The 26224-nt window shown below is 37.8% G+C and overlaps 1 protein-coding gene across 1 annotated transcript in view; it reads left to right on the plus strand.

Moving 5' to 3' along the window:
• PRKCQ (protein kinase C theta) overlaps window positions 1-26224 on the plus strand; it is a 537712-nt gene that overhangs the window by 259818 nt on the left and 251670 nt on the right. Inside the window, exons 7-8 of the mRNA XM_044087168.1 lie at window positions 15051-15160; window positions 23818-23938. Coding sequence (XP_043943103.1) covers window positions 15051-15160; window positions 23818-23938 — 231 coding nt within the window. The remainder of the gene's footprint in view (window positions 1-15050; window positions 15161-23817; window positions 23939-26224) is intronic.

Below are 26224 nucleotides of genomic sequence, written 5' to 3' on the forward strand. Positions count from 1 at the left end.
AGTCTTACTGCCAAGTCATTCCCTTTAGGGTAGGGGTTAATAAAGGAGCTCATTCTGCAAACACCTCTGTGGGAGTGATTTTTTTTCCCCTGGGGCCATCTTTTCCCCTGTTCACATTACCATATATTTCCAAGGATAAGGCATGAAACAAGCCAATGCAAGAGGATTCGCCGTCTTGTATGATAGATTTAACTATGAAAGCCCCCGCCCCTCTGTCAACCAGTACAGCCATATGTTCTCTGATCTACGCTGGGGGAAACAATCATGGAGTTTGTCTCATGGGCATTCATGCTAGACCTGCCTACTGTGAGATGTGAGCAGGTATTGCCATGCCATTAATCTCTCTCCCCTTCCAGTTCTTCAGGTTCAGGGCTGCTACTGAGACCTGGGTCATAGTCAGGACTTTGTCTCTGTTTATTTACTTATTTAATTGTTATAGTTTTCTTAAATGGAACATTACAGTACATCGTTCACCATGATTATCACTTACTGTTTGATTACTGGAGTAATTAAATGGTCTCAGGAAAATTACATTTTGTCATGTCCTATGTTATTAACATGTGAAGTGTTTTGTATCTTTATCTAAGTAAAGAGTTCTAATCATATCTCTCAACCTGTTAGAACAAGAAATTTAGACAAAGCCATAAGTAAAGGGGGGGGGGGGGGCAAAGGCCTAAAAATAGGGACACTTTTTAAAAGTTGCTCTTACAAGCTTATAAAGTTGATAGAATAACAGCTTTTGCATTAGCATGAAATTTCTGAAGGATATGAAGTATGAAACACAAATGTCTGACATTAGTTTCTGACTTCAGTCCTCAATGATTTATTAACAGAAAACCACAATTTTATGAGAAACAGATATAAAATATGAAGCAAAAATCTGGACATTCTGCAAAAATCTAGACAGTTGATTGGTATGGTTCTAATCTCAATGCTGATGTGAATGTTGCTAGCTGACTTTAATGCTGCCTCCAAGTTCAAGTTCAGGCTAGTCAGAGAAAGGCAGAGTTGAGGTTTTAACTAATTTTTCTTCCCTCTAAAACTGTGATTCCTTGCAGGTAGTATATTTAAAGATTTGGGTAAAGGCCACATATTGTGGGGTGGGGGGGTTGAGGAAAAACACTCGTACAGAAAACTGTATGCATAACATCTGTGTGATGTTTCTATGGATACCATTTTGTGTGTGGAATATTTTGGCCATTTAATTATTTATTACAATATTTTGATACTGCATGTGGGTCAGCTTGTTTTTTTTTCTTGGACAACAATATTTATGGTTACACTGCATTTTATATGTATGTGTATATACATATATATATATATATATATATATATATATATATATATATATATATATATATATATATATATATATATATATATATATATATATATATATATATATATATATATATATATATATATATATATATATATATATATATATATATATATGTATATATATATATATATATATATATATATATATGGTTCCCCTTTATAATCGCAAAATACTGAAATCTTGAATTTCAGTATTTCATGAACGTAAAGGTGATTTTTTAAAATGTTGAAAGTGCATAATTGTGAATTCGAATATTTCAAATTCGCGGTTATGGCTTTACGTTATATGATGTGCGCTGTTTGGTTTGGATGTTGTTCGGTGTAGTATATGGATTTACGTGGAATCTCAGGTAAGTGAGTGTTTTGTAAGGGTTTTGGGTGGGAGTTTGAGTGTTTGTGAAATTGTTTTTAAGTTATATGTGTAGGTTAGGGTAGGAAGGTGAACGTATGAGTATGTAATTGTTGGATGTGTTGGTGTTTGTGTGATGTGTGTGTGTGTGTGTGTGTGTGTGTGTGTGTGTGTGCGATGGACTGTGGAATGTCTGGGTGTGAGTGTACTGTCTTTTATTATTTGTGTGATCTCGGAGTTAGTATATATAAGTAGGGGGTGGGGGGTGCAGGGGGGCTTGCACCCCTGCTTATGTGTAGTGTAGGTATATGGATGTGTGGTGTACTGTTTTTGTGTGTTTATTTGTTTTGTAGTGTGGGTGTTGTGGCTTATGTGTGGTGTGTTGTATGCTTTGTGTTCGGGATTTGTAGTTTTGGGATTGTGAAGGTTCGGTATTTGAAGGTTCTGCCTTTATGGTCTCGAAATACTGAAATTCGAGATTTCAGTATTTCACTATTATAAATTGGAACCATATATATATATATATATATATATATATATATATATATATATATATATATATGATAGCAGGAGACAATAAGCCTATCTAGTCTGCACTTTAAGTGTCTTGATATTTTATCTCCCATAAATCCCTCTCACCCTTTTGCCACATGTCCTATGCCCTCTTAAATGCACATGTGAATTTTCCTCCATTACACCTTCCCATTGTCCATTCCATGGACCCATAATTCTCCCCATGAAGAAGTATTTCAGAAAAACAATGGGTAGTTAATTTCTTCCCCCTGCTTCCAATGTCTCCTCCTCTACCCTCTTTCCATGATGACTACTACACACCTCCTCAACACAAACTTGTGGATCCATATTGCTTCTAACAATCCCAGCTCTTCTCAACTCTGTCAAGAAGATCTCACATTTCTGGTAGCTTTCCCCATACTCCTCCCAGAAGTCTGATTTCTCTTTCCTTCTATGGCTTGCAAATCTATACATAGTACACAATGTGTCATCTGACCAGGCCTTGTAGAATGACATTATAAACTCTTTGATTATGGAATATATCCCTATGATAATACCCCAAGATTTGGACACCGTTACATTACTCTCTTCCTGATGGACCATTCAGGGTATGATAATCAACCTAAGACTGGACATATGCTACTTTGCTAGTCAATTTTAGCCACTTGCCTGATTCCTGACATTGTCCCAATCACTGGAGCCGTCTTTGGCCTACCATTCAATCATCCAACAATCCATTTCTTTGTTTTTGGTCCTACCACCAACTCTCTTGACTTTGCTAACAGCTGCCTCTACAGAATCAAATGAAAGGCTACCAAGAAGTTCAGGCAGACTACATTTATAGGTTTCCTCCTTTCAAATTCAGCTATAACACTGTCAAAGATCTGGATCAGGTTTGAATAATGACTATTCCTGGCCATGAGTCCTTGTTAGTTGCTGCCACTAAAATTTTTATTCAGTGCAGAAGCAATCACCAGTTCCCTTAGGAATTCAACCCATAGCTTTCCCTGACACTGTAGTTAGGTTAATAGGCCTGTAGATCCATGAATTCTTCTTTACTTTGTGCAAGGGTGTCACACTTTGCTGTTGTCCAGTTCTCAAGCACTTTTGTATGGTCAAGTGTTCTGTTGATAATCTCCGTTAATTGATCTGCCAGTGCAGTAGGCAGATTCTTGAACATCTTAAGGGGCAGCTAATCTGGTCCTTGTGATTTATCCTTCCTAAGGGCAGGCAGCTCCACCTTCATCTCCTTCCATTCCACTCCTGTGTCAGTCTGCTAATCTCAATACTCTGCCCTACTTTCTTTCCAACATAACACTTTCTTTTTGCTTTCCTTTATGAGGACTAAAGCAAAGTATTCATTCACTGTCTCCACCTTTAATAAGTCCTCCATGATCTTCCTCCTATCTTTGTGCACCCTGGACAGGACTGTCTCTTTTACCTTCCTTTTGTCTTTGTACTTAAAAAGCCACATTCTGTTTGCACACCATTTCTGCAAAATCTTCTTCGTGTTTTGCATTTGCTGGTCAGATCATATTTGTTGCCCTTCTACTAATGTCATTGTACTGTGTCTCCTCCCATTCCCTAAACTCATTGTCCTGTGTCTCTTCTCACACCCTAACATTTGTTTATTATTATTTATTTATTTATTTATTTATTTACCATTTGTTAATCGGCTTAGTCTGCCCTTTTTCAGCAGAGACCCAATGAGAAAAGCTCCAGTAAAAAAGTGTTACAATAACAGTATTAGGCATATTAACATAGGAGGAATAAAGATTTGTCTTATACATAGTTATAACAATACGCATAATACAAAATGTTATCACAAAGCATTGAAGAGAACTTCTATCACAACAAAATCAGGTTAAAGTCATGGCACTATTAAAACAAGAGGCAATTATACTAAAGAACAGAACTAAGATAGATAATGCGATATATTAAATGGAGTCTTGTTAGTGATACAGGTAAAGTCAGATAAGTAGAATAAAATGCAAGTAGCAGAGGCAGAGTGGGTAGTGTTCAAGCAGTTCTAGACATTTAGCAGATACTCCTTTAAAGCTAGCTTGAAAATGATAGTGTTATTAATTGATCTGATATGGAGAGGAAGTTTGTTCCAAGCAGTGGTGACTGAGTGGCTATAAAGAATTTTGCCAATGGATTTATTAGGTTTAGAAATTTGAAGGAGGTGTTGGTTAGAGCTATGAAGGCCACGGTTAGGGACATATGGGAAGATGAGAGTTGCAAGAGAAGGACAGGCAAGCGTTTGGTGAAGGATAGAGCGAGTCAGGTGAAGTTGAGGCAGGAGGAGTTGATGCTGAAATTCTAGCCAGTTTTTTTAAGGAAAGGCAGTAGTGAGAATGATATGAGAGATTACTGGCAAATTTAGCTATTTTATTGTAAGTAAGTTCAAGTGTGGTTGATATTTTTGGAGGTTAATTAAGCTTGCGGCAGCATATAATAGGGTAGGGAGTAGGTAGGCTTGAGCTAAGGACAATTTAGATTCTTGTTCAGAATCTTTTGTTTTTGTAAAGTATTCCTAGTTTCTGTTGTGTCTTCTTAATGCAATTTTGATGTGGATGTCGAATTTAAGTTAATGGTCTATGTAAACCCGAGTAGTTTAGTGTGAGATTCGACTTTGATAGTAGTGTTGTTTAGAGAAGAAACAGAGAAGGTGGGTTTGAGGTGTTGGAGAGGCTTTGGGTGGATGAGACGTAGTTTAGTTTTATTAGGGGTAAGTAGAAGGTTGGTTGTGAGCCATCTTTCAACTGAGTGTACAGATTCTTGGGTGAGGGTGAGTAGGTGAGGTAGATTGTCAGAAGTAGAGAAGATGGTGGAGTCATCAGCATATTGTATTAGTGTGGAGTGCGGGCAGGATTGGTAGAGTTTATTAGTAAAGATATTGAATAACATGGGCCCTAGGATGGAGCCTTGGGGGACCCCAGTTTGATCGGGAGGAAAGAGGAAGTAGCAGAGAGACATTTGACAGACTTTAGTCTATTAGACAGGTAACTAGAGAACCAACTGAGAGTAGAATTGGAAAGACTGAGGTAAGCTAGTTTGGAGAGAAGGAGGTTGTGAGACACAGTGTCAAAGGCTTTAGAGAGTTTGAGGAAGAGGCTTGACACTATTTTGTTATTGTTCAAAGATGTAGAGATAGAACAAGTAAAAGATAATAGTGCAGTAGTTGTGCTGTGATGAGGACAGAAACCATGTTGAGTGGGGGTGAGGAGGTTTTCCTGAATGAGATGTGTAATGAGCTGTTTATTCTTGCACTTTTCAAGAATTTTTGAAAGGGGGGATAGAATAGCAATAGGCCTGAAATTTGAGGGGTCGTTTGAGTTTCCTCCTTTTTATAGGGTTATAACATAGGATTTTTTCCAGATGTCAGGGACAAGATTTTCTTGAATTGCCTGATTGATAAGTATGGAGACTGGATAGGCAATGGAGGAAGCTGCAAGCTTGAGGTAGAGAGCTGGCAAGTTATCAGCAGAAGGGGAGCAGGGTTTAAGTTTATTGAAGAGTGATCTGATATAGGAAGTGGGGACTGGCTTGGTGGAGAAAGGAGTTATATGGGAGGGTGAGGGGAGGCGTCAGGGTAGGTATTTTTGTTTGATTGTATTAAGTTCTATATTGAGTGAATGAAGAAGGAGTTCAGAAGAGTGTCAGTTTTGACAGGAGAGCTGTTAGAGGAGGGATTAGGAGGAGATGGGTTCCCTGGGTGTAAGAGCTTATTGATAGTACACCAGAATTTTGGGGGGTTAGAGTTGGGGTTTTCTGTGGGTTAAGATAAAATGTTTTTTTTGTCTAGGTTGACTTGCTTTTTGTGAGATTTCAAACTCCCTATAGAGGTGGAGATTGGAATCTCATCATTGTACTGTGTCTCCTTCCACTCCCTTATTGAATTTGTCTTCTTTTCCTGGTATTGTGTGCAATCATGTGGTTAGTGTACTTAATTTAATTTAGTGGCAGTGTAGGAGATGGAGTTCCCTTCATGGGGGTACAGGAGGCTTGTTCTATTCAAAAACACTTTTTTTCTTTTTTATTAGTTCATTTTTTAATACTTTTATTCGATGAAATGGACTCGATATTGGTTGCCTTTTGACCAATCATCATGTACCAATGTGTGTGTATATCTATCTAAATCTATCCATAGATATATATATATATATATATATATATATATATATATATATATATATATAGACACACACACACAGGTATATATATATATATATATATATATATATATATATATATATATATATATATATATATATATATAGGTCTACTTCAAAACATTGAAATCTCATAACACTGAAACTCAAAACATTGAGACCATAACACTGAAAACTCAAAACAGTGAAAACTCAAAACAACGAAAACTCAGAACACTGAAACTTTGCATCATAAGACTGAAAACTACAACGGACATGTAAATAACATCCCCTCTGCCTATAACAACACCAGACTAACAAACACACTTTTACTACATTTTTGCAGGAGGTAAGCCCCATTGCACCCCCCCCCCATAAATTAAATATACCAATGGAAAGATTGCACTACAATGGAAAAAGGTTAATTTCCTAACCTCACTGTATCACGATCACCATACAGAATATAAACATAATGTTTAAATCACTTACCTGCATGGCCTAAAAACATGTACAGATTGGCAAAATAAACACTTTTCCCCCTGCTCACGTCTCCCATCACTTCTCAGAACACTAACTTACCCTCCATGAAAGCAACACATTCATATGTTAAATTCTGTATGGTGAGCATGTTACAGTGGGGTTAGGAAGTTAACTTTTTTCCACTGAAGTGCGATCTAGGAGTTGGTATATTTAATTTATGGGGATGGGGTGGGGTGCAGGGGGGCTTGCCCCACTGCAGAAACAAAGTAAAAAGTGTATTCCTTACTTTGGTGCTGGGATAGGTGGAGGGGATGTTATTTACATGTGTGTTGTAGTTTCCTATGTTATGATGCACACTTTCAGTGTTCTGAGTTTTCATTGTTTTGGGTTTTCAGTGTTATGGTCTCAATGTTTTGAGTTTCAATGTTATGAGATTTCAATGTTTTGAAGTAGACTCATATGTATATATAGATATGTGTGTGTGTGTGTGTGTGTGTGTGTGTGTGTATATATATATATATATATATATATATATCTATATATATATATATATATATATATATGTACATACATACAAATGTATGTGGGTCTTCTTCTAATTACTGAAATACCAATTACTCGAATCTCACTAGATCGAGACAACAACACTGAACATTCAATCACCGGAATTTAAAACAGGGAAAGGGCGCAGTTTGGCAACATGGGGAAATTTGCCCTTTTCTGCACTATAGTGTGATCTCAGAGTTGGTAGTTGGAGTGTGTGGGGAAGAAGCCCCCAACGTAGGTGGGTTTGACATACTTCAGTGTGGTTGTTGTTGGTTGGCCAACTGCCTCCGTTCCCAGTTTAAATTTCTGGTGATGTGAACATTTGTTTAAGTGAACATTTGGTGTTGTAGTCTCAATCTAGTGAGATTCAGGTAAGTGGTATTTTGGTAATTAGAAGCAGTCCCATATATATATATATATATATATATATATATATATATATATATATATATATATACACACACACACACACACACACACACACACACACACACACACACACACACACACACACACTTTTTTTTCTTACATTTATTGACAAGGAAAGTCCAAATGGGTAGACACCCTTTTTCAGCAGAGGCTCATGGGGAAAAGCTTAAGCAATCTAGACTGAATACATTAAAAGGTACAGCCTGGTTATTCTGACATAAACTTTGCATAGCAATACATAGGATGCCTACATGTATTTAGAATAGCAATGCCAGTAATAATACAAACACATTCATTAGATAAAAAAGCTATTCAGAAATAAAATCATAGCATAATATTCTGCTTAGAAGACGCAGCATGATATTGCATAGAATATTTAGAAAGAAATTTAGATTCCATTACACAGGCTATGGTACATAATGAATTACAGCAGATCTGTGGTGTATAATCTTGAAGAGAAAGATTGTTGTTTATATTGTTGGAGAAAAAAAAGAGTCCTTTATCAGTAAATATAACTGTATAGACATCAGGATATTGGACTATTGTGGCATCTTTGGATGAAGTATGTAAGTCATGCATAAATAGGCTGAACTGTTAGGGGCGTATGATAGAACCTTGAGGCATGCCAAAGGATGTGGGTAAGATGAAGAAACAGTCATTGTCCCACTTAACAGCCTGTTGTCTGTTTGTCAAATAGCTGTGGAAACAAAGGAGAGCGGGGTTGGTGAGGTCTAATGATTAAAGTCTGAATAAGAGTTTTTTTGACTGACAGTATCGAAGGGCTTTGCTACGTCTAGGAAGAGGGCGAATACAAGGTTATCAGAACATCTGGTTAACAGTGTTAATATGTGGTTAACAGCATTAATGAAACTGAGTAAGGCTGTAGTGACACTGTGATGGGGTCTGAAGCTGTGATGAGTTGAAGGAAGGGGACTGTGTTGCAAAATGAATTTAAGAGGCTGGGAGTGGATACCCTTTCCCAGAACTTTTGAAAGAGGTGGCAGAATTGCATTGGGTATGCAGATGCCAAGGTTAGTTGGGGACACCATTATGCATAGGTATGATGATAGACTTTTTATACAGTTGTGGGACAGTTTTCATTTACTGAGTGGCTTGTTCAGATGTGCACTGGGTATTCTATTAGATATACTGCAGTCTTAATGTATTTTGGCAAGAGCTTGTCAGGAGCTGCAATGATGGGTTCTGTTTATCTATTTATTTTTTTGATAATGGAGGTGAGGACTGACTTAAGGGAGAAGGAGTTGATTATCTTAGTTGTGTGGGTTAATGGATTTGGGTTGTTGGGTGTAGTGGTTGTGATCCGGGAGGAAGCTATTTGAATAAAGTGAGAATTGAAATTTGAGGCAATACTTTTTATTTTGGTTTGGGTTGGTTGGAGCAAGTTGTGTGATTTTGCCTGGTTTGAGCAGGTTATTAACTGATGCCCAGAAAGTTCTGAGGTTTAACTTTGTTTATAGGTTCCTAGGGTGGTACTAGGCTATCGGCCCTAGGGTCTATACAAGCCTAGCCATAACAATTCCCTAGATATTTCTTCCCACACTATTTACTTCCCTGGATCCCTGTCTAGCAGGGTGACTGACATGATCCCCAGGGTGAATTTCCTATCTCCCATCCAATCGTCAAGGTTCCTTTTGAAGAGGGCCAAGGAGGCACTCTGCTTGACATGTATGGCAGTCTATTCCAGAGTATGGGGAATCTCTGGGTCAGGAACCTATCCCTCCAGCATATTTTGTTCATTGTGATGACAAGGTTTAGATCCCCGGAGCGTGTGGATCTGAGGGATTGGATTTCTTTAAGTGGAGCATGTCCAACAGCTCAGGGTTTGACATGGCCTTGTATGTTAAGCAGAGATCACCTCTGAGTAGATGATATGCCACAGAGTATAGCTGGAGTTTTTTTAGATGGTCAGCATAGGGCATCTGCTTTAGGCCTGGACTTTGGTATAAAAGGATTTCTTTGTCCAGTGTTATACCATATTTAATCTGATTTTTTAGATGTTTGAGTTCTTGCAAGATGGAGAGTGTTTTACTTTTCAGGTAAATTTTCCAAGCTTTGTCTCTTTCTTTCATTAGAAGTTGTGTATTTTTGGAACATTAAGAAGAAGGTCTGATTTTGATTTGTTTTGTTTGGATATGAGCTAGTCTGTTGAAAATGTTTAAAAAGGTGTTATGGAAATCAAAGTCTGAATTGCACAATGGAAGATTTTTGAGTGTGTTCCAGTTGTAGTGCTACAGGGTAACAAAGGTTTCAGTATGAAAACTGGTTAGGTTTCTAAACCCATTATATGGGTGTTTACATAGTACATGCGTTTGATGTCTAATTATACAGGTGGGAAGGCGATCACTTTAAGAGTCAGGTAATGTACCATAGGACTAATACTTTTCTGGTTGTGATGCAAGTATCCAGTCCAAGGTAGTTTCTTTTGAACTATATTTGTTATATCTTGTGCAGGAATTAATTAGTTGAGTAAATCCATGCAGTTCAATGCTATTTCTTGGGTTGACGGAGTTTAGGGTAACACTGAAAAACCAATCAGTAAAAACTAAATGAAAACTCCAGCCAAGCCAGAACTTCCAATGAGTGACCTCCCAAACCTCCTGTGATAGAGGCACATGAGATACATGCAAATGACCCACATGAACATCAGGTGCTCCAGCCACATGGCGATCCTGATTGTCCATGACCTCCACACTTGAAGTTGTTTCAATGGACAACTTCAGGCCAACAAAGCCAACAACCCTGTGTTTCTTTTGCTTAGTCAAACACTCTGCTTGTGCTATGCTGATAAGGTCATAACAAGGCTGAAATGTGCATGTCCATGGCTGGTGGGGTTTGGCTTTGTTGGCCTGATGTCCGTTGAAACAACTTCAAGCATGGAGCTCAAGGACAATCAGGGTCGCCATGTGGCTGGAGCACCTGATGTTCATGGGGGTCATATGCATGTATCCCATGTGCTTCTGTCACAGGAGGTTTAGGAGGTCACTCATTGGAAGTTCTGGCTTGGCTAGAGTTTAGAGTAATCCTGCCAATGTTAACATCAACAAGGATTATAGTTTCTTGATACATGTTGATGGAGATCCAGTATACGATGTCCTCCAGAGCAGATGTATTACTTCCTGGAGGAGTATGCAAACCTACTATGACTATTCTTTTGTAGGAGTTGAGCATTATCAAATTTGGGTTTGTCAGTCTACTGGGGGTGCTAATTCCAGTCTGTTTTTGTAAATTATGGCTACCCCTCTTATTTTTTTCTGACTATCCTGAAAAAATATTCAAACCTGGTGGTAGGATTTCTTCATTATTTTATTTCTTGATTCAACCACGTTTCAATTCCAACAAGGAAATCTGGAGAGCAATGGACTAAGCGGGCATTCATGTCTGGGAGCTTGTTACAGATCATTCTTAGCCTGGCCTGAGATGCTCTTAGGCCTCTGTGGTTGCATGAGGTATAACTTGTAGGTGAAGTACTCAAGGTGTGGGGTCTAATAGCTTGAATAGGTTCAGGAGTGGAGTGGATGCCACTTCCAAGATTTAATATTATAGAAATATAGCGAGAATACTATAACCATTTTATTTATTATTTAATGTTAAGCTTGACAGAATGGGGATTCGGACATGCTTACTTTATTTTAAAACAATCTGTGAGGGATTCTGGTAGAGATATAGAGAGACTGGCAAGTTGGATAATTTTATGTTATAGTGAGAGCTGGCTGAGAAAGAGAGGGTAGTTCACAGTGATGGTGTGTATAGCGATAAGTTGAGAGATATGCTAATAAGGAAAGGAGGAAGAATGCTGGGATATGAAACAGAGTATCTGAAAAATGGCTAGGAAGTGATATAATTCATTTTTGTGCTTGGTGGTTTCAGTGAGTGACTTTAGAAGGAGGGAAATTAATATTATTGGTTCTGGCGAGGTAGTGAGGGAGGAGCTAAAGAGAGTATGAACCTGAGTATAGGGAGGTCAAGTGGAATGGGTCCAGACCCCCTGGGGGAATCACTGTCCAAGAAAAACGATCACTTGCCATCCAATTTCATTGCAAGAGTATGGAATAGTAACGACTGCTGATGACTAGAGAAGAAAAAGTAAAAATAATGGGAGAATAAAACTATTGCTTTCGCTAGGGAGTCAAGAGTGGATAGTACAAATATGTTTGGCATTGTTGGGAATACAAAACATTAATATGTATTCACAAAGGGGGAAGGGTCCCAAGTTCATCCAGCGACAAAATTGCTCCACTGAAATGCAGATATTGTTTAGCATTAGAAGGTTAATCCATACACACACACACCCACACAGCTATATATAGGTTAATATATCAAAGCACTCTCTCTTTTCTCAGTATTTATGCAACTCTGTGGTGACTGTTGTGTAGCTCTACTCCTTCAAACTCACCAGGTAGGAGGTGTTGCCCCCATACAGCCCTACCTCTCCTGTCTAAATGGACTCAACACCATTTTCACACTAACTTGGCTGAAAGGGAAAACATTGCATCAATCAGGAATTTCAGTAACTGCTCTTAAATAAATGCACAGATATTTCTGTGGACTGCCTTTGCTTACCAGTTCCTAAGATAAGAACTGTGTCACAGTGCCAAACTTCAAGTCCACAAGCATAAGATTTACAGATTATGAGAAGATGCGTTAAGCTTTCAGACAGGTTTAAAATTAGTTTCTTGGGACTCCGTTTCAATAAAAGTTTGGATTATCATCTGCTGTTTGCTTTTGGTGCTGCCGAGCTGCTGTGAATAGACTCGGTGTTGTTATTTAGCCCAAGCATGCTGGCTGCTGTCTTGAGTTCCTGCATTTGTTTTTTTTTTGGTTCATGTTTACTTTTAAAGCTGTCAGGCAGTTTAGACATTTGCTGAAGGGGTCTAAGTTATTTCATCAACAGAAGTGGAACATTTGTTATTTGCCTTAGAATGTGTTAAGGATTACAATAATGTGAATGCATTTGAGGAAGATTTCATGGCTGCTGGTGATAACAGTATACCAAGCAGTACAGTTAATAATCATCCTTTTCTCCAAGTCTTTTTGGTTTCTAATACCATGACGGGAATGGACCCCATTCCTAAGTCAAAGCATGATTAAAGTTCATGAAATTAGTATTGTTTCAATCATTGATGTCAGCCAGTAGTGTTCTTCGCAGCACCCGCAATATGCCCAGTAATGACTCCTTCTGCAGGTGGTATGGAGTTGCATGTACTGGTATCTAAATACGATTGTAAATTCTTTTTTATAAGACCCGTTGCTCCTACAACTATTGAAACTGTCTGGGTATCTTTCTTCCACATGGCTCTCATTTCTGCCTGCAGATCAAGGTATTTTATGACTTTGTGTCTCTCTGTACACAAGACACTGTAGTCACTAGGTATGGCGATTTCAATGATCAATGCTACTTTTGTCTTCTTTTCTTGGACCACTATATCCAGTTTTTTAGCATCTATCTTTTGAACTGTTGGTATTGGGTGATCCCATGTGCTATAAACATCATCATTTTCTATAATGCTTTGTGGTTCATGTTTCCAGTGTTTTTCAGCCACTTCAGTATCATAATGTTTGCACAATCCCCAGTGCAACAGTTTTGTCACATTATTATGCCTTTCAGTATACAGTCCTTCTGCCACTAGTGTGTCGCAACCAGCAACAACGTGAGTGACTGTTTCCAATTCGGTTTTACAAAGCCTACATTTGTCTTTCTCCCACATGTTCAATGGACTTTATAAACCAGCATGTACGTAGCTCACTACCTTGAGCTGCCAATATTAACCTTTCATTTCTTGGTTTGAATTCACCTCCCTTAACCATTCCTGCATTCGTTCCTGATCAACATGAGGTTCTTCCAGAAGTTTTCTATACTTGCAACTATATTTATGCTTTTTCTACATTTCTTGCCTTCTTATCTGATCCTTCACCTTATATTCTTTCTTTTGTTATTTGGCACATTCAGTTGCCTTCTGGTTTTTATCTACTTCTGGTTTGATTTCCATTCCTGCTTGACGTTGATATGCTTCTGCTAAATTAAGCAGAGAAGTCATCTTAGATTTATTCTCCTCATGTTTCAAAACTTTCACCACATTTGGATCTTGTGAGGTCAGTAGATATGTATAGAGTCCCATGATTGCAGATCTATACATGTAATCAATTTCAAGGAGGCCCATCCCTCCTTCAGAATGGGGAATATATAATCTTGGTATACACTGATTTTTATAAATCATTTGGTGGGCATGAAGCATCCTTCTTGTTTTAATATCCAATCTATCCAACAATTTTTAGGGCCAGTCAATCACGCCAAAACTGTAAGTTAGGACAGGAAGAGCAAATTGATTTATAGCGTGGATCTTGTTCCTAGCTATCAGTGCTGTTCTCAGGATTAATTTAAGTCTTCTAAAGTATTCCTTAGTGAGTTTTGAGGATGTATTATAAGACAAGTAAGAAAACATAAGGACTTTCCAAAATTTATTTTATAACTACTTTTGATACAAACATGAATAAAATCAGAGATTATGAGTCTGACAAGTGTTTTTCAGACAAGTTTCGTGATGAATGTAAAGTTATATTTAGAAAGCCAAGACTTCCAGCCCAAGGTTCTGGCAGATTTTAAGAAGCCATTTTTGTAACAGTACAAGCAAGAGACTGTAGATGGAATGAAGGAAAATGGAGGTCATGTCTTGAGGACGCTACTTGTGTTATAAACACACAATTAAAATAGTGAGGGTACTTCAGCAAAGTATCTAAGGTTTATAAAATCAGTATGTTTATTACTTGTAGAAATTAGGGAACCATTTATTTAGCAGTATGCTTGCATTATACTTTTCATGTAGGAAAAAAGTACACACAAGTTTAAACATCAGATTTTAGAACAGTTGAGTGACTTTCATCCTAAAATAAGAGAATAATGCAGTATACAAGCATACTCCCATGACAAGATGCCAGGACTGAAACCTAGACTCAAGACTCGTGATGCAGGAATGTTAACCACTGCACCACTATGCTTCCTTTCCTATTACAGAATTGATATATATGGCTGCCCTTATGCCAATGACAGTGTGAAACTCCCTTATCTATATTAATATACTTATGTCATTCTTGTTTATTTATTTGGTTATCAGGTAAGTAAGCTGTTGCAGTTAACTTTTCCCCAGTCATGACACATTAATTCAAAATATGTATAATATACTATAAACCTTGCTGACATTTTGTACTTTTTTTTAATGCAGAATGCGGTATGAACGTCCACCACAAATGCCAGAAGAAAGTGGCCAACCTATGCGGAGTTAACCAGAAATTAATGGCAGAAGCCCTAGCAGTGATTGAGAGTGCACAGCAGGTAGGTGTCGATATGCTATACCCTTTAAAGCAGCCATATACATTTATTTTATTTACATTTGTTTATCCTGGCTGAGCTCTGATCATGCATGACCAGTTGCAGGCCAGCTCGAGTTGTAATGAATTTTATGGCAGAGTATGATTACTACAACACAAATAGAAAATACAACACAAATGCAAGCTAACTGGTGGAATCGCAATGAGTTCTAGTACATTATACATAAATGTACAATGATACCAATATATGTTACCAGAAATTTGTGTTATGATCAGATTCAAGTAAGCTGAACGGTTCATGAACAGAAAGGGAACAAAAAGTACAGCAAAATCAGGAAAGTGTAGAGGATTCCAGTGTTAGTGGGGGAAGCAAATATGGAAGGGATTAGTAGGAGTTGAAGAATTATATACATATTTTACAAGGGTTTTGTTGCATTGTGCAGAGGTGTAGCTAGCTAATTTGGTGCCAGGTGCCTTCCTTCAATCTGGCATCCCCCTGCAACAAAGGCTCACTTGTGGTATTGTGTGTTAACGAGGGGTGTAGTGGTGCCAACGTAATGGTGAATAAACAGATGAAGTAGGAGGTTTCATTAGTTATGTCACATGACCTGTTTTATTACACTTACATTTAAATAGAGCTTAGAGAAATTATTTGAGTTGGTGTTGGAGGTTAAGAGTATTCTGACATTTCAGTTATATGTTCAGGTAGGGCTTGCCATACCTTAAAGGCTAGGACTGAGAAGTTGTGGCCAGTGCAGTGAAGTTTAGAAGTGGGTGCTTGAAAGGAGTGCAGGTCCTGCGCTGGCATGGCTTCGGAGGTTGCAGTGTGGGTAGTTGTAATCAGTTTAATGGTGAGTGGTGATGGGGTGCCTTAGTTCGCAATTTTATTTGTTAGATGTTTTGGGATCTGTTCACATTTTTATCATTTCTTTGTTTCATATTCAATCTAGACAGCCCATTTAAGCCGACTTCAGATAAGAGAACCTATAACTAATGCAGTGTTTTCTGAAACAGAAAAAGAATGTAAAAGCATCACATTCAAGCTTGCACAATATACAGAATGCAGTTCATGTGCTGAAGTGGTCAGAACAACTGTGACAGGCATGAGGCAAAATAATTCAGTGTCAAAGATGCTCACTTTAGCAGAATGATGTTTAATACAGCATGCGGTAAGTCAGAAAATTAAACGCTGAAATTGCAAGGTAAATACACAAACTAAACTGCTAGGTATAGAAATAGACAATAATCTCAGGTTCAACATCCACATAGTACAAACCATTAAGAAAGTTAATAAAAAAAATTGGTCTCCTATACAGGAACAAACAGTTTATGACAAAAGCGCACCAAAGTAACCATCGCAAGGACTCATCTTCTATCCACCCTCCTCTATACCTCTCCCATCTTGACCAATTTCCGCCAAACTGATCTAAATAAAATGGAATTTTGCTACAACAAGATTGCCAAGTTTGCTAATGAAGCCTCATATAGGTCCCACCACAGTCTATCCCTTAAGCAACTCAACTGGCTTGAGTTGCCTCATATACTTCTACTCAATCAACTCTCTATAGTGCACAAACTCTACTACCTTCCTGAGATAACTCCAGCACTTCAGCACATAATTCAGCCCACATTCCCTCTAGAGCCTTAAGATCTATTAACCAGAACCTCATAACTGTCATCAAACATAAAAACAAAGCTGGTAAGTCCCTCTTTGCCAACACTATTGCCAAAACCTGGAACACACTACCAAGCGAAATAACTTTTACTACCTCCTTTAGTCATTTCAAAAAACCCCTGAAAACCCACTATCTGAGTAACTGGCTATGCTCATGCCACTCACCAGGCTAATCCATACCAAGAGAATTTGTCAGAGTACAGCTATGTATAAACAGTTTCTGCCCTGAAAGCTTCCAAACCTGTGCACATTTACCTTACAAAACTTATAACTGCAAAAGAAAAAAATGTAACTCCAATTGTCTACTGTAAGAAATGTTAGTCACTAGCATGATGTCCTGTTGTGTGTATATATGCTACATGTATGTTTGTTAAACAGCATGTTGTCCTGATGCGTATATACGCCATATGTATGTATGTATGTTCTACTTCTTTTTTCTCTCATGTAATGTATTGTACTATGGAGCTTTTCTCCCTGGGCCTCCGCTGAAAATGGATGTGTCCAGTCGGACTTTCCAGTAAACAAATGTAAAATAAAATAAATAAATAAAATAAAATACAATGTTATACTAAGTATAAATAAGAGTGAACACAGACAGAGCAATCAGTTTAGATCAAATTTAAAATGATTGAAATCAACAAAAATCAAAAGTATTTTTTTTTAGGAGGGCAAGCCCCCCCCCTGCATCCCTATGCGAGGGCTGTGCCCCCTCCTCCTGCTAATTATATATAACAACTCTGAGATTGCACAACTGCAGGGTAATAGTGAATTCCATGTCACTGCTACAGTATATAGTGATCTCATACAAAAGACTGCTGGCAAAATCTCTATAGAAAGAGTGTTCATTCATATGAGCTTCTGCTCTTATTTACATGTTATAAAAGCACTCGCTTATATGATTGTTCGCAGTTTTGATCTGCAACCGTGTGTGTGTGTGTGTGTGTGTGTGTGTGTGTGTGTGTGTGTGTGTGTGTGTGTGTGTGTGTGTGTGTGTGTGTGTGTGTGTGTGTGTGTGTGTGTGTGTGTGTGTGTGTGTGTGTGCATCTGTGTATGTGTATTAGGAAATATGACAAAACATTTACTGAAGTCTACACATTGACAAAACACTCTGCCAAAATGAAAATTGCTGAAATAAAACTAGGAAATAAGTAGTTTTTCCAACTGGTCAAAAAAAAAAAAAAAAACAGATGATAAACTTTCTAATATGTTCTGTCTGAATAGTGATATTATTATTATGGAAAGGGTTTTTAGCAATGTGATGGGTTGGAGTTAGAAACAGGAGTGGAGTTGGAGTTATGGCAAGCACATATGACTATGATGGGGGGGGTGTTTGTGTGTAAAAGCATGACTATTATAATTATTGGACTATATTATTGCCAGTGTTATTGTATAGATCACAGTTATTTATTTAGATGTTCAATTAAATGCAAAACTATAGGATGTATTGAGCTATAAATGCTACTTATAATGTAACCTAAATGCAAATGTCAGTTTGCAATGTACCTCAGAAGGTGATGTATTTGCAAAGGTTGGTTTTAAAAGTTGTTAGCTTTGTTGGCCCAAGTTATGGCTGAAAATGGTATTTGGGCCAGTTCCGTTACATGGCTGTATGGACTCCGCAATACCTGACAGGACCAAATCATCTTCCTCAAGGAAGTGTAAACCTGTCTTGTGGACAACAGCAATATACAGACTCTATAATAAAAGGAAAAAAAAATTGCTGTCCAGGACCAAGAAGGAGCAGGTGACAAGTTGGAAGCAATCTCTCCTTTGTCTGAACAAGCAAATAAGGTCACTGGTAAAATCCTCTAAGGCTAACTATGAGTCCAAATTAGCCACATCCACTAAAGGACACTCACAAGTTCTTCTTCACATATGTCAGCAATCTCACAGGTAACTCCCAAATATGCTCTGAACTGATGGTCAATAACACCACATACACAAATGCCATAGATATAGCCAACCTACTGGAAGACAAGTTCAGTGAAAACTTCACCCCCTGTCCCCCCATCAGTAAACCAGGACATCCCCAGAACCTGCCCCTCTCCCCTCATTACCAGGGATCAAGTCCTTAATGCCCTCTCAAAGACAAAAAACACAGTCTACATGAGACCCAATAACATCCCTGGCTGTATCCTACATGAACTCAGGCATGCACTCTTAGCTCCATTAGACACCTTATTCAACCAAAACCTGAGCACCGGCTTCATCCCAGCTGAATGGAGGGCAGCCACTGTCATCCCTCTACACAAAGGTGGAGCGTCCACTGACCCAGGCAATTATAGGCCCATCAGCCTAACAAGCCTGATCTGCAAGGCCATGGAATGCATTATCATGGAACTTATAAGCAAGGGCAGTGGCAACCTCCAAATACTTGACCCCAGTTTGGCTTTTCAAAGGGAGATCATGCCTGTTAAACTTGGTCGACTTCTTTGAAACAGTCACCAAAGCCATGGATGAGGGGAAGATGGTGCACACTTATTACTTTGACCTAGGCAAAGACTTTGACACTATTCCCCACTCAGGCATAATAGATCAACTCTCCCAGCTAGGCATCAACCCGTATGTTACCAGATGGGTAGCTAATTAGTTCACTGATAGAATCCATTCAGTCAAAGTAGGGGAAGCCACCTCTAGTAGTAGACCCGTAACGAGTGGTGTACCCCAAGGATCAGTCTTGGGGCATCTACTGTTTGGGATATACTTTTCTGAGTTGTAAGCCAAAACCAGTAGTCTGTGGCTGACAAACTTTGCAGATGACTGCAAGCTGGGTGCTATCTTAAATTCCCTTAGTGATGTGAATATCCTCCAAGAGGGCCTGATGCAAACTAATGACTGGTGCCAGAAGCATGGCCTCAAACTGAATGCCAACAAAAGCATCATTATTCCCTTTGGGGAAAATGTCATCCCCCCTAATTATCACATTAATAACAACGTACTAAGCATGCAATCAGTCGTGAGGGACTTGGGCACCCAGGTTGATGGCAAGCTGAGTTTTAACCACTACGTTGCCTCCGTTGTATGGAAGGATTTCTACATGGCCCACCTCATAAATAAGGGTATTTGATCCAGGAACAGGGAGGTTATAACATTCCTGTACTCCTCCCTTATCAGACCCATTATCGAGTGCAATGCCCCCTTCAGCATGTACCTTGTCAAACACATGCAGCAGTTGGAGAGACGACATAGGTTTCTGACCAGGAAAATCCAGGGTGTCAAACACCTATCATATACCTGTGTCTGGCATACAAGGCCATTTCAGACCCAACCTTGATGAAGTTGCTGTATATCCATAAGACAAACTCCATTCGCTCAGTCTGCAAGCAACGCCTTAGCCTGGTCTGTGACATTAATAGAACTTGTTGGCAAAATAGATTTGTGTCCTAATGACTCCTCCTATCTGTGGAATAGAATCACTCTTTATGTCAAGCAGAGCACCTCTCTAGCTTTCTTTAAGAGGAACCTGGGCAACTGGTTGGGAAACAGAAAATATCCCCCTGGGACCCCACCTGTGTCCCTGCTGACATGGGAAACAGGTGCTGATTTTGAAGAAACATGGGCAAAATTCTTGGCTAGGCTTATAAGGGCCTCTGGGCCAATAGCCTAGTATCATCCTATGAACCTATATGCACCTATGAGCAAAACTGAATAAAAAAATAAATAAGCACATTCAAACATAATGAATGTCAAGTCTACATATTAATATAATACATATGGGTTTTGTGTATGTGCATGTTTGTGTAAATTTGTGTTCTTACATTGTGCGCTGACTTTCAAACCCATGGCAGCAGCATGGCGGTCTAGAAATTCTGAGCGGAACAATCTGCATGCCAATAATCACAGTTAAGTAGGAACAGTCGAAAGAAGAAGATGATGATGGTGATGATGATGATAATGTTAAGCTGTACCCCACCTGCAGTGCAGTATGAGAATGTTGGAGGAGGTATTCACACAAGGTAGCTCCATAGTGCTGATTCAGCTTTACTGTTGTGCTCTAGTAGTGCTATAGAGCTAACCAGTAATTCAGAGATGTGCAAGAGTCACGTGGAGCAAAAACTCATTAGTAACTCATTTGTATGTATCTGAATTAAACACCTAATACAACTGGAACAAGTGTGATAAGTGTTCCTCCTACCAACCCATGCGGTGTTGTTGTACAGGTGTCTACTGATAGACAGACACACACACACACACACACACACACACACACACACACACACACACACACACACACACACACACACATACAGCGTCACATACTAAGTTATCTCCTGTGCCATAAACAGCAATAAAATAACACTAAAATATCACATTCAGTCCTCAAGGCTCTTTTGTAAGATGACATGGTAGATGCAGTTTTTAATTGTTTTCCCATGCTGTTTCAATCCTGCGTAAGATTTTGGGGCAGAGCACATATCTAATCTGAATTGCTGTAATCTCAGACTGTTACATTTGCATACTGTATTACCCAGCCGGCTGCTGTAGTACGTTTTGCCAGGGCCTTCATACTGCCGTGGTGTTATAGCAATCTTTGAAATGGTGTGTCAAAATACACTGAGCAATCCTGTTAGGAAACAGACGTGGAGAGTGTGCTATGTGTTTATGAATAACCCCCATGTTTTTGTCTCAAACACAAGCATAATAAGATATTACATTCAAGAGAAGAATGTATTTCTTTTAACACTGAGCTATTCTAGTCTTTTATTGGCAGTCCACTCACATTTTAAATCACTTGTTATAGTCTTATAATTAAACCCGAACGGTCCTCTGCTATTGAACCACAAGTGCTTAAAATCTTATCAGTTTAAACATTTTGTTAAAAAAAAAGTTTCCCTCAAATTTGCCAAAGAAAAGAAAAAAGAAAATAATTTGCTTTTTGTACAAAAGTAATGTGTTTACCCTGTTTTCTAAAATCTGCAACCTGAGAGAGGTTCAGGAGGTTCTGTGGGCTTATTCCATGTATAAAATAATAATCGGAAACAACACTTTAAAGCAAATACCATTTCTGTCTTCTGAATACAGTTTAGTGTACCTATGCCTAGTAAGGTCAGTTAATGGTACATTTCAGGTTTTCACTCAATGTGCCCTGTATACTCACATAATGGAATGTTATAGATGGTATAGGGCCCCATTTCAATAGACTCACTGTAAGTGACCACTTACACTGAGAGCAGGCTGAGAGAGCAGGTGTTTTGGAATCTGGTCCTTGTCGTAAGTCTGTTTATAGAGAGCCCTCATCCTCTCAGATTTATGTGGTCTAGCCATAACTGATGTATTATTTCCTTTACTCATTCAGCTCTGATTCATTTATTCTTTTTATCCCTCTGCCTATTCTTATATAATCTATTATTTCTTGAATTTCTATCCAGATTGCTACATGGTCTGAGAAACTGTAATTTTAACTCCTTGATGTAATATATTTAAACTATCTGATACTGTAATCAGTTTCACTTCTCCAGTTGCTCCTTTTGTATGTTCAGTGTTTGCTTTTCCATAAATACATTTTACCACTTTTAATTATTTCTGAAATACCTTTTACATGCACCCCTTCTTTTGCCTATGTCTTAAACCACAACTGAAGTCTCCTACCACTTGCATATTTACATTCACATAATCCAGTATTTTCCTGAACATAATCTCTCTTTGTTTTTGTAAAATGTATACATAGAGTGTAATCACCCTATATGTTTGGTTCTTTCATCTTATATCTAATATTGCTGTTCTTCCTAATACTACTAGCGTATGGTCTAGAATTTCTATACATTCATTACATAAAATTGCTAAGCCTTAACATTTTTCACATCTCAGGTTCCATATAGCCTTTCCTTCCCATAACCCATTAACTTGAATTCTTTCATCTTCTGTTCTTATTCTTAAATCTATTAATACCATAATGTCCATATTGAACTTTCTACACTATTCCAATGCTCCTAGCCTTCACTGAGCATTCTTTATACTATTCACATTAATAGAATAATATATATATATATATATATATATATATATATATATATATATATATATATAGAGAGAGAGAGAGAGATAATTATAAAAATGGTTTAACTTAATTTTTTGAATGTTGCATTAGTCAGCATTTGTTTAGTAGACAAAATTTGGTCAGCCAAGCAGATGGTTGACAGGTGTGTGAGACTGCAGAATATTTGGGATAGGGGAATATGCATTTTCCCTGATATTTTCCAATGGTAGAGTTAGTATATGTAATTAAAAGGGGATGTGGGGGACAGGGGGACTTGGTCCACTGCAGGGAACATTGTTTGTGTTTATTTTTTTTATGTTTTATTATTGCATGCACTGAAGCTGTTGCTTGGTGTATGGGTAACAGCATGGCCATGTTTGCAATGTCAACATTTTTTGGTTGACATTCTCTGGGTCTTTCGGTGGCCCATATATGTGTATATAAAGTTTGTTGCTGTGATTAGCCATATAGTTATAATGAGTTTTAGGTGAACTTTTGTTATATGGCCACATAGTGAATTAAAGCCCAGTCACTAGAGTAGAAAAATATAGCAGCATAGAAGTGTATATACAGTATTAGATGATTCATTTTTCCCTGGTAATAAACTCTGCTTCCCATGAGCCAAACTACACATACATGTAAACAGTGTAATAATAACAGTTGTCAAATAAATTATGTAAACTTTAAAGGACAATCCTGTAAAATGTTTTCTAAAGGATTTTTTAATTACAACTGTATATATAAGTGTCATTCAGTTTGTCTTCCACACAAGCTATAAACATACCAGATATGAGATATAAGTATTGATGAAGGCATGGAGTGTACATTGGAGCTGTTATGTTTGAAATATTAAGTAAAAGTGTAATCAGATAAAGATCTTTATTGTTACATGAGCTTAGGATTCCAAAAATTTTAAAATTAATGTTCAGTCACATTTTAAGACTATATGCTGTTTAACTTTAAATATCCAGCAACCAAATCAACTTGCATTTATCTTCTTTTAATCCAGGCACGCACACTTCGTGACCCTGAACAGATTTTAAGGGAAGGGCCGATTGAAATTGGCCTGCCATCTACAGTAAAAGACATTAACAGAGTGCAACTGGATAGTTCTACCTCAGTAAGAAAAGGTATTGACTGAAACTTTTAAATCTTTATTAGAAATATGATAACTGATTCAGAAACAAAGTACTAATTGCAAACCTGCACATTTAAGTAAGCATAACTCCTTTGTCACATAGTGCTTGAATACATATTATAGATTGAACATGCATACTTCTCAACTGTCCAATTTTCACAGACTGTCCAGATTTTTGCCTCACATGTTTGGTCTGTTACTCATAAAATGTGTTGTTTTTTGGCAAATTACGGAGGATCAAAGTGACTCAATAATGATATACATTGGAGTTTTAGACTTCATGTCCTTTATAAAATGCATACTAACACAAACTCTGTTATTCTAGAACTTTCTAAGTTTATAAGAGCAGTATTTAAAAATCTGTCCTATTTTTGGGCCTTTGTCCCCCATTATTTTAGGATTTGTCTAAAATTTCTTGTACTAAGACTAAGAGGCATGTGAACATGTATTTATTTAATAAAACAATCAGTCCATAATGATACTACTCAGTGAGTTTTTATTGTTTATATACACTCAATGCTATCAAAACTTAAATATGATTAAGAACATATGAAAGTACTTGTTTAAGATGGAGTGTTCCCGTTTTAGTGGCTACAAGATATGCACAAAAAATGACCGTACAGAAAGTTCTTATCTTTCTTCAAGAAAGTAATGTGCATTCATACATTTTGTTTGCACATTTCACCATAATTTTCCTTTAAATAAATAAATACGATTTTCATCCCTCACTGTATTTTGCATGCTGGCCTTTGCAGTCAAGGACAGAATACTAGACCTTCTTATGTTTTGCAGCACTTGAAAATAGTTGCTTAGTCTGCCCTCCGAATAATGTAATCCTGTACATGATGTACATGCTATTTGTAGACATGCTAAATGAATCATTTAAGTGAAAAATAAAAACATAAAATGATATGTAATGTGATTTTAATCACTGCACACTTATGTTTGTTATATATACCGTGCTTGCTTAAGATACTGCATCAGAAATCAAAATGTGTATTATAGCTCTGTATTATTATGTAGGTGTTAATCATGCCCTTACTTATGTATTTATTTTGTACATTTGCATGTATAATTGACTGTCTCCTCTCATTTAGTGATAAATAGCTATACTGGCTACAGCCTTAGTCAGTGACCCCATCCATTTTCCTGTATATTAGCTTTCTTGTGGAACATGTAGTTTGGAGCTGCTTTGATTAGTGTCATCAGATTTTGGATAGTGTCCTTGCTATCGCAGGTTATAAAATTTTCAGATGCACTGGTGTGCAGTAGCACTGAACCACATGCATTCTTCTGTATACAGTTTGCTTACAGATGTTTGCTCTGCACCTGCGTAAAAGTGACTTATTGGCAATGTTGGCAAGATTGCCTTTCTGGATCCTTCTGCTATCCCTGATCAGAAAGGTGAGCTGAGCTTGGTTGCTTACCCCTCACCACCCCTGGCCATGATCTCTCAAGCACCTCAGCAACAAATCAGGCAAATGTTCTAGCAACAGAAGTAAGAATATTATATCAGTCTCTCATCTCACTATTGAATGATTGTATTTATTCTATGCGTTAGTAAACCTACAGAAATAATTTATATGAATTTATTTTCTTCTATACCTCTAAGAGCTCAAAGAATGTGTATTAACTTCAAAACTGCCTTCCATTACATCTTTCAAATTTAAAAGTCAAACTCACAATGACATCTTCACTAGTGTAACTTAAGTTCACAATATGCATGTCTGCAAGATGTTTCTGCAGGCTATTTTCTGTCAATTCCATTTGAAGGGGGAGGGAGATGGTGCCTCCCGTAATACTTTTCCCATTTAGAACTAGCCAAGTGGGGGATAAGGGTGGATGCCAACCCCTTTATAAATGGAACTGATGGAAAATGAAGTTCACCTACCTGAGTGATTGGGAGTATGCATCCAAAAGTAGGAGCACACCATTCTGAAAGGCATGCAGTTAACATGCTTATAACATTTTAGGTGGAGAGTGAGTAAAGCTATGCCAAAGTGACTTTTAAAATGGCAAGATAAGATGCCTTTCAACTTTTCAGATTTCCAATAAGATTGTCAGGCATTATACAAGTAAGCTACATGAAATATAAACTCAAGGGGATATGGCTTTATTAACTCACTGTGTATTTCTTAGTTTGCATATGTGTTACTTTAATTAGGAATTTGTCTGAGGACTCTTTTCAGACTGTTGAAAGTCATGAGTAGACAAGCAAGTTACATACAAGCACATGGCAGTATGTATTGCAGACCTAGTAATACATCATGCATCAAAT

The sequence above is a fragment of the Protopterus annectens genome, chromosome 11.part0 (assembly GCF_019279795.1).
Source record: "Protopterus annectens isolate FY-2018-M chromosome 11.part0, PAN1.0, whole genome shotgun sequence".
Classification (NCBI taxonomy): domain Eukaryota; kingdom Metazoa; phylum Chordata; order Ceratodontiformes; family Protopteridae; genus Protopterus; species Protopterus annectens.